Genomic DNA, 12,305 nt, shown 5'->3' with positions numbered 1-12,305 from the left:
GCTCTTTATTTCAGACAAGTTAGAAAGAGGATCTAGCTGCTCAAATGAACTACCGCTATTAACCCCAGACCCCATCCACTACCTAATCCCAAAGGGAACCTTTCTAACGCTAGGTGGCAGCAAACTTACATGGTAAATTTCCATTGTTTACGTAGTTCTGAACATACGCATAATTCTGAGTACAATGGCTTTACCCGGTAAGTCTGCTGCCACCTATCGTCAAAGAAAGTCTCCTATTAATCCATTGGTCAATCCAGCTTTTTATTTCAGATTTAGTTAGAAGGAGGATCTAGCTGCTCAAATGAACTATCACTATTAGTACTATCTTCACCAGATGGTCGTGTCTTTAGGAGGCTTTCGTCGTTGTCTTCTTGGCTAATACTTCTTGGTTGTTCATCGGTCTCATCTCCTGTGTCTAGCTCGCCGGCGGAGAGCTCTCCGATCTCAACGCCGCCTGTCTCAGGTACGTAGAAGTCCTTCTGTTTGGACAGTGGTGCCATGAAGTGGATGGATCCTCCGTCGTATAGCTCGATGAATGGGTAGGCACAAAGATCATTAGCCTGTTACAAACATCCAAGAAAGGAAGAAATGCTTTTATAATTATAATTATTGGAAAATCTTAAAGTTGATGGGAAACCTTTGAAGGGCACCAAGGCCAGGACCACGGCAACAGAGGGCAGGGCCTTAAAGTTTATATTGAACAAGACTCACTTTTATTTCATAGCTAAAATAACAAAAGAAATAACTGTGTCCGATTTCATAGAGCTGCAATGAGCAGCAAATAGAGGTTAACAACTTCCTGCTTTAGAGCAGAAATGAGCAAGATACCAGATAGAAATGGTACATGGTGACATGGTACTTTGGCTGGTAACCTGAATCTGGTAAGCATAATATTGATGTGCTTAGCTACTTTTTTGCTGTGAAGTTGGGAAGTCTCAACAAGATCAAGGGGAAAAGGAAAATACCTTGATCTAAGGAAATAAATTAAAATACAGTTTGCTTTAAATTCACTGCAAGTTATTTTCATAGTAATTTGTTTAAGGTTTGTTTAGTCTACATGAATTCTTATTAATGCCATTCTTGTGAGGTTAAATTCATTCATCAGTAACACTAACAGAGAGAGATGGTTCAGAGATCTATGATTATATACTTTCTGGTATGTGAAAAATGTACTATGTATACTTCATGTGCGCACGGCAGTGTATTAACTTGCACAGAGTACACCTTGCCATGTTATGTATTGCATCTAAAAATGTATGATGTACTATCAGTGCAAAAAATAGTAAGTTTTGACCCTAGCAGAATCTTTCTTGCAGGCTAGTTATCATTGATACATGGCCTCTCACCTTTAAATTTTGAAAACAATTAAAGCTGTTCTTCAAAGATGAAGCATAAAAAATGTTTACATGTGATGGGCAATTAGACAAAGTATTTTCAATCAAACAAAAACACCCCATCTTATCTGGGCACACTGCCTTCAGTTAGATTAGCCTAGGCCCTTTGGGGTAAAGGAAAACCACACCATTTTGAGGGAAAATATCTGTGTAAATCATTAATTTCTACTTTAAAAGCATCTTTCCAAGCATGGCAATGTGCCCCTTTAATCTCGACATCTTAAAGTTATTTTTTACTCTTACCATCACATAGTCCTCCAGTGCAGAATAAACACGATACACAGCAATGTAGATAGAAAGCGTAGTGATGTAAGGGAATGTAGTATAAACCATATGAGACACTTCAGGTAGTTCAGCGACGCTGAAGCCTTCATCCATCAATCCTTTCTCTAGCTCCTTGTCTGGTTCCTGATCTCCTTCACTCAAGACGGTACCTACAATATAGCGCAGACTCCCTGAGGGTACCTGCATCAACAACAAATAAATAATAATAATAATAGTGGCTTCTGTACTTTATATACAGTATAGCGCGCACATCCGTCACTCAGTGACACTGAAGGCGCTTCAACATTCCGTAAGGTATGTTAGACTATGTTGGAATTATGAATAGTATTCCTGTTACATCACACCATAATGGTTAATTAAGAAGGTGTTGTGGCACAATATGCTGCCAAAAAAACCAGGAACACCAGGGTGAACCCTCTTCTCTTTTCGATAAAGTGCACTTGGTTCTTTTACGTGGCTAACTGGGGCAGGTTGGCTTAGTGGTTTAGGGAGAGCCCTGCCTTTCACCTCTGTGGTGGCTTCCGGTTCAATACCAGGAGTTGAACCTTGCATGTGGATGGGTTTTTGAGTCCCTACCTAAATTTTTCTGATAGTTTTTGTTTTCTTCTGAAATGTCTTCTTTGTCTTCATTTCAAAGCATTGTTGTGATGTTTCCATAATGATGCTTTGCTAACTACATGTTTATTATAAACCAGATTCAGATTCAGAACTGAAGATTTCACTTCTGTTCATTCTCCTTTTCAAGGGTTGAACTATGGAGCCAAGTACAAAAAGCTCCATGGTTGAAACAAAAATTAAAAAATTCATCAGGATTTGAACCAGCAACCTCCAGAATCATGTGCCAGACTCTACTACTTGAGTTGAGCCATGTGATGATCTAGCCCTAATGATATCCGAAGATTGTAGGTTCAAACCCTGCTCTAGTTATCACATTAACATTAAAGGCAGTGGACACTATTGCTTTTGGTAATTACTCAAAATAATTGTTTGTATAAAACCTTACTTATGGGGAGCTGTTGGTAGTATAAACCATTGTGAGAAGCGGCTCCCTCTGAAGTGACATAGTTTTCGAGAAAGAAGACATTTTCCACGAATTTGAGACCTCAGATTTAGAATTTGAGGTCCCTAAATCAAGCATCTTCGTGTGACAAGGGTGTTTTTTCTTTCATTATATCTCGCAACTTCGACAACCAATTGAGCTCAAATTTTCAAAGGTTAGTCATTTTATGCAAATGTTGAGATACACCAAGTGAGAAGACTGGTCTTTGACAATTACCAATGAGGTCCAGTGTCTCTAACTTCAACAAGTGAACAAGATTGATGACGGGTTTTGCAGAAGAGCAAAAATACAGTTTACTCCTGTTAATGTCAAAATGTTTTAAAGGAGTGTTGTTCTGTCCAGTAACTTAGACTCAATATGTACTTATGTATGTAGTTATGAACAATACAAAAACAAGTTTACAACCAGTTTTTTATTTTGTTTTTAATAAATATATAAATTTCAGTTGTGATGGTCCAAAAAATCCACAGAAACTTATTTTGTTCTTATATTAGAATTTATATTTCATGATTTGTGGATTTTGCAACTTTGCAAACTGCTTACCAAACAAGAGGACTTAAATATGTAAACATTAAATTAAGAGGTATCTAATTTACCTGATTGATATATCCCTTTTTTTTTTTTTTTTAAATGAGTGAAAAAGTGGTAGCGCCATACGGAAAGTTATCCTTTACTTTTAGCCTTCGAGAAAAAATCTGCGTTGCCATGGTTGAAACTTTAGGACACTTACTAAATAAGATGTGCAAATTGAAATTGTGGACAATGAAATGAATGATGAATGAGTGTAATTGTAAACAACAACTGAACACGAACAGAATTAGAATACGGATAAAAAACATTGCCTTTGCAGAGCAATATTTGTTCTTATTAAACGCACACACACAGACCCACAGTCACGCTGGTTAAAACACAAATCTGCTATCCCTACACACACAGCCAGCACTTAAATAATGCAAATGTTTCAATCTTACCCTTTTAGGGTCATCGTAGTAAACACCGAGGCACCGACCTTCTGGGGAAAGCTTTGTCACTTCAGTAAACAAACTTCCAGCATTGCTGTAACTTCCGCGGGCAAATTTATACGCAATTCGGAGTTTAGATATCGGAGATTTCTTGGTACCAACTTCTATTTCATGAAATAGACCAGACGCAACTAGGAGAAAGAATACGGTCACAGCGATGGCAATTAACAGCCCAATAATCCCGATCACAAACAATGACGCCATTTTTATTACTTTTTCATGTATTTAGGAAGTGAATAATAGCTGAATAAAATGAAGTGTCATTTAACTATAGGCTGAAACCAGACACTTTCCACGTAGTTTGTGTGTGAGTGAGAGAGTCTGATAACAGACATGCTGAAAACAACTACATATATGGAAAGCCAAATCCGCACAAAATAAAATAGTTAGAAATTAAACAAAATAACTGAAGATAAATTCCACTGGTTGTCTTGTTGTGAATTGTTGCTCCGCGTATGACTGGGCTCCTCCTGTTTTTGCTTAGAATATTTTTTAAATTCATATAATTTTCTGGCTAAAGGAGCTCTATGAAATTGGGCCTTGCTTTGAAATATTGTTTTTTTCTCATCTCACGCGCGTCCCATACAAGTCGCAAGTAAACAAGTTTTCGGGTAACACAATAAACTTGTTCAAGGTTCCGACAAACATTTTAGCTATAATATTTCTTGGTTTAGGGTTGGTAGGAGGCGTTATGCAAAAAACTGCAAAATACAAGAGGACTCAATTTCCGATACATCCGCCCCTCCCCGCTAAGACTTATTCGAGCCGCCCGAGATCAGGTTTACATGGGTTTGAATGAATTCTGGAATGGTCATATGACTGGGTAAACTTTATGTATTGTTTAGGGAAAAACTTATCAACGACCGTTGTATGTAAATGGATTAGCTTACCGCACCCACATGCCCACACAGAATTCGTCACTAATTGTAATATTTCGCACAGAATTATCAGGGCACTTTGAGTACTGAATTTCACAATAAAAGTCATGAAATTCAAATAGAAATGGAGTAATTATGTAGTCTGTACATCAAACAGGCGTTGGGTAAAGGTTGCAAACAGATACGTCATTTCCTTCCCAAATTAAGAATCATTCCAACTACAGTTGGGACTGGTCCCAGCATTACAGTTCGGACGGCCCAACTGTATCTGGGATATAGAGATCTGTCGCCAAGCAAACTGCCATCTAGTCTTGTTGGATGACCTTCCCATGTGGATTTGTCACAATTATTTTTCACATGAGGGCGCTATTATCTGCAAGCGGTCGCTGATCTCGCGGTTCATGTTGTGACGCGAGAGACTGTTCGCATCCAGACTCGCTACCATGGGCAGTGCCGTATCTCTAACCCCTGGGAGGGAAACTCTGATCCGTGTTTTTGATTGGCTATCACATAATTATGCGCAAAATATGAAACGCTGTGCGTCTTCAAAAAGCTCTATATGCCAAAACGTGTGCGTATAAAGATGTACGTATTCCATTTTTTTTTCACGCAACACTGAACGCCAAGGCAAGTTTATGACTTTTATTACACACAGCGCATTCAGCGTGTGCGGGACTAACGCCCAACACAGAACGGATCAACCACAGGTCTAATTGTAATATCCCATATTGACCCCTTGCATGCGCGTCACACGCGGCGACTGATCCGCGCACACCATGTTGGTGGGCAAGTTAGGTTTTACGTGTATTAATGCCGTGTCCCCTAAAACGCGCACTTTCACTGCATAATGCACATCATAGAGTTATATATATAAAAACGTGCAGTGAAATTGCCCACCAGTATGGCGCATTCAAGATTTTTTTGATGATGACGTGAGGTCAAATGGGTCAATATTTGGATATTTTTTAGTTACCCAGGGGTTATTATGATCGAGCAAGGCATGCTGGGGAAAAATGCCGCGGCGAGATTGATCACCCCTCTGGCTCTGACTGTTCGTGGGGGATAGCGCCCTACTGTGGAAAAATTTGGACACAATTAACACGGATAAAGACTAGCTTGCTTGGTGACAGATCTCTGGAGCCCGGGCCGCCCAACTGTAACACTCGAGTTGGGATCGGTCCCAAAACTACAGTTGGGACAAATCTAAAGTTGGGACGGAAGTTCAGCAATAACAACATAATAAAGAATCATCATGATCATGTGCTTGCCTGGATGGATGTGTTTGTATCCGATCAAATAAATCATGGTCTGATTATCATTATGGCGTGATCACTTGATGACAATTGTTTGTGCCCCAATCCCGTGACCATCGTGTGATAAACAATAAGTTTATTATTAATATAATAATTCGAAGGGCCAAAACGGAGGAGTCTATCCTGGACAACTGTTTTTAACACCGCACCTTCTGCGTACACTACTACTACCTAGTACTAGTACTACTACAGTCCTCAATCAACGAATCATGGCGATCTTAAAGTTTGTTTCCATTCTCTTGGCTTTGTTGCCCGTTGTGTTGTGTGATACTCCGGCCAATTGCACCTTTGAGGATGTAGTGGGACAGTGGGAGTTTCGAGTCAGCGCTGGCGGAGAAGACAACACACTCAACTGCACAAAACCAGGTTAGTCTGATCATCTCTACCTCCATGGTCTGATGGCCAATTTCAGAAAAAATTATTTTGTAAATTTCTTTGCCAAGCATTAAATGAGTGGGGCACCAGTTGCAACAAATAACACAAATCTAGACCAATTTACTGGGGCACTGTACTCCTTTTCAAAGTTTGTCATTATCGGTCAAGGAAATTGTTTATTTCTACTAGAGCATTTCAAGGGCACCAAACTCGCATCTTTGATTCCTGCCTCATAATCCATTTTGTCGTTTTTTCTTTCTTCCAGGGCCAGTTGATCACGTGATTCATATCGACCTCAAGTTTCCAGATGTTGCGATTGATTTGACCTCTGGCCATAAAGGATTCTGGACGATGGTTTACAATCAAGGATTTGAAGTTGTCCTCAACGAAAAGAAATATTTTGCCTTTTCCCAGTACACTGACGTCAAGTACGTTTTTATTTGAAGATTCCACCCCCCAACCAAGAATCAAGAATAAGATATTAGGGAATTTCACTTGCTGAACTTTGATTCAAACTTTATACCATGCCTAAGACAATGTATTGGGCAGGGTAACCCGTGCAGGGTTTTACCAAACTGGCAGCCAAATTCGTGGCCAAATGCGCGTGGAAACAGCGGGCCAGGTGAATCAAATAATTTATGTCCATTCCAAAGGATGCAGCAATAATGGTTATGTTTTTTGCTTAAGTGTCACGACCATGACTCGACCCACACTCTGCTGATCAGAAACACCATAGCTTGAGTCCGATAGTCCTTGTCTACTCAGCCACGATGCGCTGAATACATCGATTGTAAACTAGAAACTAATACTCATTTCATTCAGTCCTTATTGGTTTCTCATTGCGTGTAATTTATTTGAATAGGAGCATATGCGATCAAACTCGTCCTGGGTGGTCTCACAATACAGTGGGAACTGACTGGGCATGCTACGTGGGCTCAAAAATTCCCGCTGAAAAGAGTTCTCCAGGAAAACCGACCAAGTAAGTATTGCTTTGTTAATCAGACACGCTTTGTCAAAGATTTCATTTATTTGACCGTTGTTGCTTGAACTCACACAAAACCGGTCTCTGCCCTTCCTGCTGACAGATTCTGCTTAAAGTATGACTGAGACCAAATTTCTGATACCCTGCCTTTAAGGTTTCCAAAAATTATTCCAAGATTCTCTAACCTTGGCACTTCCCCAGAACTATAGTCATGCAACGATACACAAATACTACCTCATACCTTTCCAAATAAGGACTTGCTCACTCAGATCAGCTGAACCAGCCTGCCTGTGTAGTGCATAAATTAACTGAATATTCAGTGGGTCTAAAACTACTAGCCAATGGGAGCAGCATACATCTCCTAAGCAACACTAAAGACAAAACCAAAAGTGCTTTATCTATATGGAAACTACTTATAATAAATTTTCATGATTTTGCAATTTTTGTTTACAGAGATTTGTCCCAGCAACTGTTCAAAACCGACTTTGCCTTCATTGAAAAGATCAACACTGCCCAGAATTCTTGGAAAGCTGGAGTTTACCCGGAATATGAGAAGATGACAATTGAAGAAATGCTGCAAAGGAGAGGGGGTCGAGCATCAAAGTTGGCTATGTGCGTTATCAAGTTTCCTAATCGTGTACCATGCCTTGCGCTAAAACCTTTTTGTAAAGTAGCCCACCAGGCTTGTAAATTTGGATTTTAGTTGCCCCTAAGAAAGTTTTGGTAGCCTAGATTTGAACATGTATTGTCATTATGGTCTATGGGATTTGAGGCATTGCATGGTGAGGTATCAATATGGTTTGTGGTAGCACTGTGTTTCTATCTATTTGCCAGATAGATTATGTTCTTTTAAGAACTTAGAGTAGATTTTCGGAATTGGGGAGACTTCTCGGTGTGTATCTATTTTCCGAAAAATGTGGAAAAGCAGGCTAGGTAGGGGTAGGGACTGAAAGCCAATCCATTTGCAAGGAGAGCTATCGACAGTCTGAGTTGAGATTCGAAGAGGGTGAAAGGCGGGAGAAAGAAACCACTCGGCCAACCTAACAGACAGTAATGACAAATCTTTTGTTGATTATTTGCCATTTCAGGAAGCCGAGACCTGCCCCAGTAACAGAAGAAATAAGAAAGGTTGCGAGTAACCTGCCGTCTTCCTTTGATTGGCGCAACGTCAACGGGCAGAATTTCGTAACGCCTGTAAGGGACCAGGGAGCGTGTGGAAGCTGCTACGCATTTGGGTCTCTAGGAATGATCGAAGCGCGTCTACGCATCGCTACTAATAACACCAAGACGACAATTCTATCTACTCAAGATATTGTGTCCTGCAGCGAATACTCGCAAGGTTGGTCTTCATTCAGTTATTTATCGTATTCTTTACTAAGAAATCTTAAAGGGTTTGAGTACTTTTTGTATGATACCAAACACAAAACGTTAAACTTACATGGTCTGAAGATAATGATGGTAGAAAGCTTCTCTGAAAATATTACTTGCTGGGGTGCTGTATTTTTTTGAGAAATGAGTATATAACAAACTCTTGATAATTAGTTTAACATGTACAAAGGATTTACGCCAATCTCCTGAAAACATTGCTCTGTGATTTTCAAATTTTTACATAAACTGGTCTCATAACTCCAAAGTTACAAAGCCCTGTCTTTAAAATGTTTCTGTTTGTTCAAGCACCTTGAGTACCATATTGGTATATACATGTGCTATAAGTCTATACATTGATATTATATGTTATTATTAATGAGAGGCCTGGTACTTCACGGAGACAACAAAGGCGTTTGCCTCCATGCCCCCCGGTCATTGCCTTGGTGCTCTTGAAATGCTATAGTAGAAATCTACAGTTTCCTCATAGGGTGCCCTTCACTAAGGAGAAAATGCCTTGGTGCCCTTGCCCTTTCAAAAACATAGCAACAGCCTGTAATGAATATTACATATTTTACTAATTCACAGGTTGTGAAGGAGGTTTCCCATACCTCATCGCCGGAAAATACGCCGAGGATTTTGGACTGATTGAAGAGTCCTGCTATCCTTACCATGGAAAAGACAGCACCTGCAAGAAAAACTCTTGCAAGCGTATCTACGGAACAAACTACGCGTACGTCGGTGGGTTCTACGGTGGTTGCAACGAGGAACTGATGCGCATCGAGTTGGTTAAGAACGGACCAGTCTCAGTCTCATTTGAGGTTTACAGCGATTTTGAGTTGTATTATGGCGGGATATACCACCATGTCGCTCTTGAAGATGGCGTCCCAGGATTCGACCCTTTTGAGCTTACAAATCATGCCGTCTTGGTAGTGGGTTACGGTGCTGATCCTAAGACTGGAGAGAAATTCTGGAGTGTGAAGAACAGCTGGGGGGAAAGTTGGGGAGAGGATGGGTTTTTCCGTATCCGACGTAGTACAGATGAATGTTCCATAGAGAGCATTGCTGTCAAGTCCTTCCCAATTTCACCATAAAGAACCAATCATTAATACTAAAAAAAAACCAGAGAATATATTAGTAATAATTAGTAAAGTCTGTCCCTAGCCAAATCACAGGGGCCCAGTTTCATAGAGTTGCTTAAGCACAAAAAGTACGTAGCTAAGCATAACAACATTCTGTTTAACAGAATAAAGTTGCCAGCTAAACTACCATATCACATATACAGTTTGTGACTGGTATCATGCTAATTTCTGCTTAGCAGATAATTGTTTAGCAACATGTTCTTCTTAAGCAGATCTATGAAATTGGGCTCAGGCCGGTGATTATATCCAGTTTCATTGGCATTAAATGTCTAAGAATATTTCTTCTCCCTGGACAAGATGAAAATCCATTGCAGCTTATTCCCCAACCTTTCGCCGGTACCAATTTCTACTCTTGGAGAAGCAATTGTCTTTTTCTATGCTCAAGTGTCGTTACTGACCAGGGCCCAATTTCATAGAGCTGCTTAACGGTCGATTTTGTGCTTAACGGGTGCACCTAGCAAGTTTTTCATTTCATAGCCTTGCTTAAGCAAGGTTTTTTGCTTAAAACGGCGAGGCAAGCAAGCAAAAAGGGTCCTTAAAGCCCCATTGCTTAAGCACCCTGTTTAAGCGCCGGGCCCGGTTTCAAAGAGCTGCATCCCGTAACGGTCGATTTTGTGCTTAACGGGCGCAACTAGCAAATTTTTCATTTCATACCCTTGCTTAAGCAAGGTTTTTTGCTTACATAGGTAAGCAAACAAAAAGGGTCCTTAAAGTCTCTATTTTGCTTAAGCACCCTATTCACACAGCGCATAGTGCAACACTCATCGCAAACGATGTTATTGTGCCGGCACAGCGGTGATTGTACGTGCGTTTGTATGGTAGGTGTAGCGAATAAACGAGTGTCTAAAATGCTTCAGAATCATGCTGTACAATGTATTATCTTCTTGTTTACTTTCAAGTTAGTGTGTAAACCTTTCGATGGGCACTTTGAACCATTACAAATAATACATATCAGACACAGAAGGTGATGAATTTTTATTATCGCCACTCGAGTGCTCGCCGCATTTATTTCGCCCGCCATTTTGTCAGCACCTTCTTTTTCGCTTAAGCAAACGATCTAAAATGTTGCGCGCACAGTTTGTTTACGTGCTTAAGCTAGCAACCGCTGGTGAAATAGGTTTACGCTTAAGCAATTTTTGTTGCTACGTTAAGCCAACATATTTGCTTACCGTTAAGCAGCCCTAGGCCATGCACACAGTGCAAAATACACTGCCTTCTTCTGTTTTGCTCAAGCAAACGATCTAAAATCTCCGCGCGCAAATTGTTTACGTGCTTAAGCTCGTGTACGTTTAGCATGGACTCTGAATGGTTTTAAGCAATTATTTTTGCTACGTTAAGCGAAAAAATTTGCTTACCGTTAAGCAGCTCTATGAAATTGGGCCCAAGCCAGGATTCGAACCCACTTTCTGTATATTACAGAGCTTGAGTCCACTGTCCTAGACTGCTCGGCCACGACACCCCAACATTAATAATGACTATAATGAAAACAGCATACTGTCCAAAGGGCGTCTCAAAGTGCTCATTCTTCTCTCTACAAAGCATGCAGAGCTATGCTCAAAATAGGACCCCTTTATTTACATAGCACCATGTAACGTTACAAACATGCGGCACAATCTGCAGGCATCCGTTCCAGAGAACACAGGGGGAAACCCCCTTTTTTTAACGATATTAAGTGTTCTGTGTTCTTAATCGCCCCCCCCCCCCAATAAACATGTATTATACGAGAAGGGGTATGAATGGCTTTCTTCCCATCCAAATGTAGTTATGATTATAACTGTAGATTGAGTTGTGAATGCATAATGGGGAATTGTACACCTCATTTGTTCTGAAGGAATAATAATTCAGTACTAGTAGCACAGAAAACAATAAAATTGTTTGACAAGTAATTGACTAGACTATTATTTAAAAGGTAAAATGTGATGAAATTAAGTTCTGAGAATCTGCGACATACTTTAAGTAGAAAGGCAATTATGGTTAGTTGTTTATTCCAGTTAATGGTTAGTTGTAAATTCCAAATTTTTACTTTTTATACTCTGAAGACTATTATGTCAATAAAATTTTGCATTGAAATCATATTGTTTGACCGCCATTTTTATTTTCGAGTTAAACCATTTTACAGGGCTTCATTCCTTATCCCAAGTGTTTCATGGATCTGGTAAACAAAGAAAAAAGGCAATAGACCGTATGCACATGATGTCATATCAGTAGGGCGCCCTCCTCGCCTACAGGTGAAAAAGCAGCCATTCATTGGCCAAACCTGTGCGCCACACATACAAACCTCTGCGGTTTTACTGTTTTGTCATCGTTTTACCTCTAAGATGGTGGCTGGATGACGTCAGTGCATAAGGTCAATATTTTAATTTGTCTGAAAATACTGGTGCCAAGTACTAACTCAACAAGATTAACAACATCTGGGCGATGGTGGCAGTTATTCAGAAATGAATGGTCTCTAAAGTATACTTTTAGAATATTCCTCTATCTTTCTCAAC

The 12,305-nt window shown here is 40.0% G+C and overlaps 2 protein-coding genes across 2 annotated transcripts; one reads left to right on the top strand and one right to left on the bottom strand.

Moving 5' to 3' along the window:
* Nucleotides 1-199: 199 nt before the first annotated feature.
* LOC117306767 (testis-expressed protein 264-like) lies at nt 200-4,039 on the bottom strand. The gene is made up of 3 exons (XM_033791268.1): nt 3,711-4,039; nt 1,638-1,859; nt 200-560 (listed from the first exon to the last, which is right to left on the bottom strand). Exons 1-3 carry the CDS (start codon nt 3,963-3,965, stop codon nt 273-275), a joined length of 765 nt encoding a protein of 254 aa, XP_033647159.1. The 5' UTR covers nt 3,966-4,039; the 3' UTR covers nt 200-272.
* A 1,745-nt stretch (nt 4,040-5,784) lies between these two features.
* LOC117307193 (dipeptidyl peptidase 1-like) lies at nt 5,785-10,285 on the top strand. Its single transcript, XM_033791870.1, has 6 exons — nt 5,785-6,318; nt 6,593-6,755; nt 7,190-7,306; nt 7,763-7,921; nt 8,398-8,648; nt 9,263-10,285. The coding sequence occupies exons 1-6, from the start codon at nt 6,162-6,164 to the stop codon at nt 9,766-9,768; spliced, it is 1,353 nt and encodes a 450-aa protein (XP_033647761.1). The 5' UTR covers nt 5,785-6,161; the 3' UTR covers nt 9,769-10,285.
* The last annotated feature ends 2,020 nt before the right edge of the window (nt 10,286-12,305 follow it).

This window comes from Asterias rubens, chromosome 2 (genome assembly GCF_902459465.1).
Source record: "Asterias rubens chromosome 2, eAstRub1.3, whole genome shotgun sequence".
NCBI lineage: Eukaryota > Metazoa > Echinodermata > Asteroidea > Forcipulatida > Asteriidae > Asterias > Asterias rubens.
This window is presented reverse-complemented; position numbering and strand designations above follow the sequence as displayed.

Excerpts from the sequence above, each read along its gene's own strand:
- LOC117307193 (XM_033791870.1), top strand. The coding sequence starts at position 6,162 with ATGGCGATCTTAAAGTTTGTTTCCATTCTCTTGGCTTTGTTGCCCGTT. Across the intron at positions 6,756-7,189 it reads TCCCAGTACACTGACGTCAA|GAGCATATGCGATCAAACTC; the intron begins GTACGTTTTTAT and ends TTATTTGAATAG. Across the intron at positions 7,922-8,397 it reads CGAGCATCAAAGTTGGCTAT|GAAGCCGAGACCTGCCCCAG; the intron begins GTGCGTTATCAA and ends TTGCCATTTCAG.
- LOC117306767 (XM_033791268.1), bottom strand. The coding sequence starts at position 3,965 with ATGGCGTCATTGTTTGTGATCGGGATTATTGGGCTGTTAATTGCCATC. Across the intron at positions 1,860-3,710 it reads ACTACGATGACCCTAAAAGG|GTACCCTCAGGGAGTCTGCG; the intron begins GTAAGATTGAAA and ends TTGTTGATGCAG. Across the intron at positions 561-1,637 it reads CACTGGAGGACTATGTGATG|GCTAATGATCTTTGTGCCTA; the intron begins GTAAGAGTAAAA and ends TGTTTGTAACAG.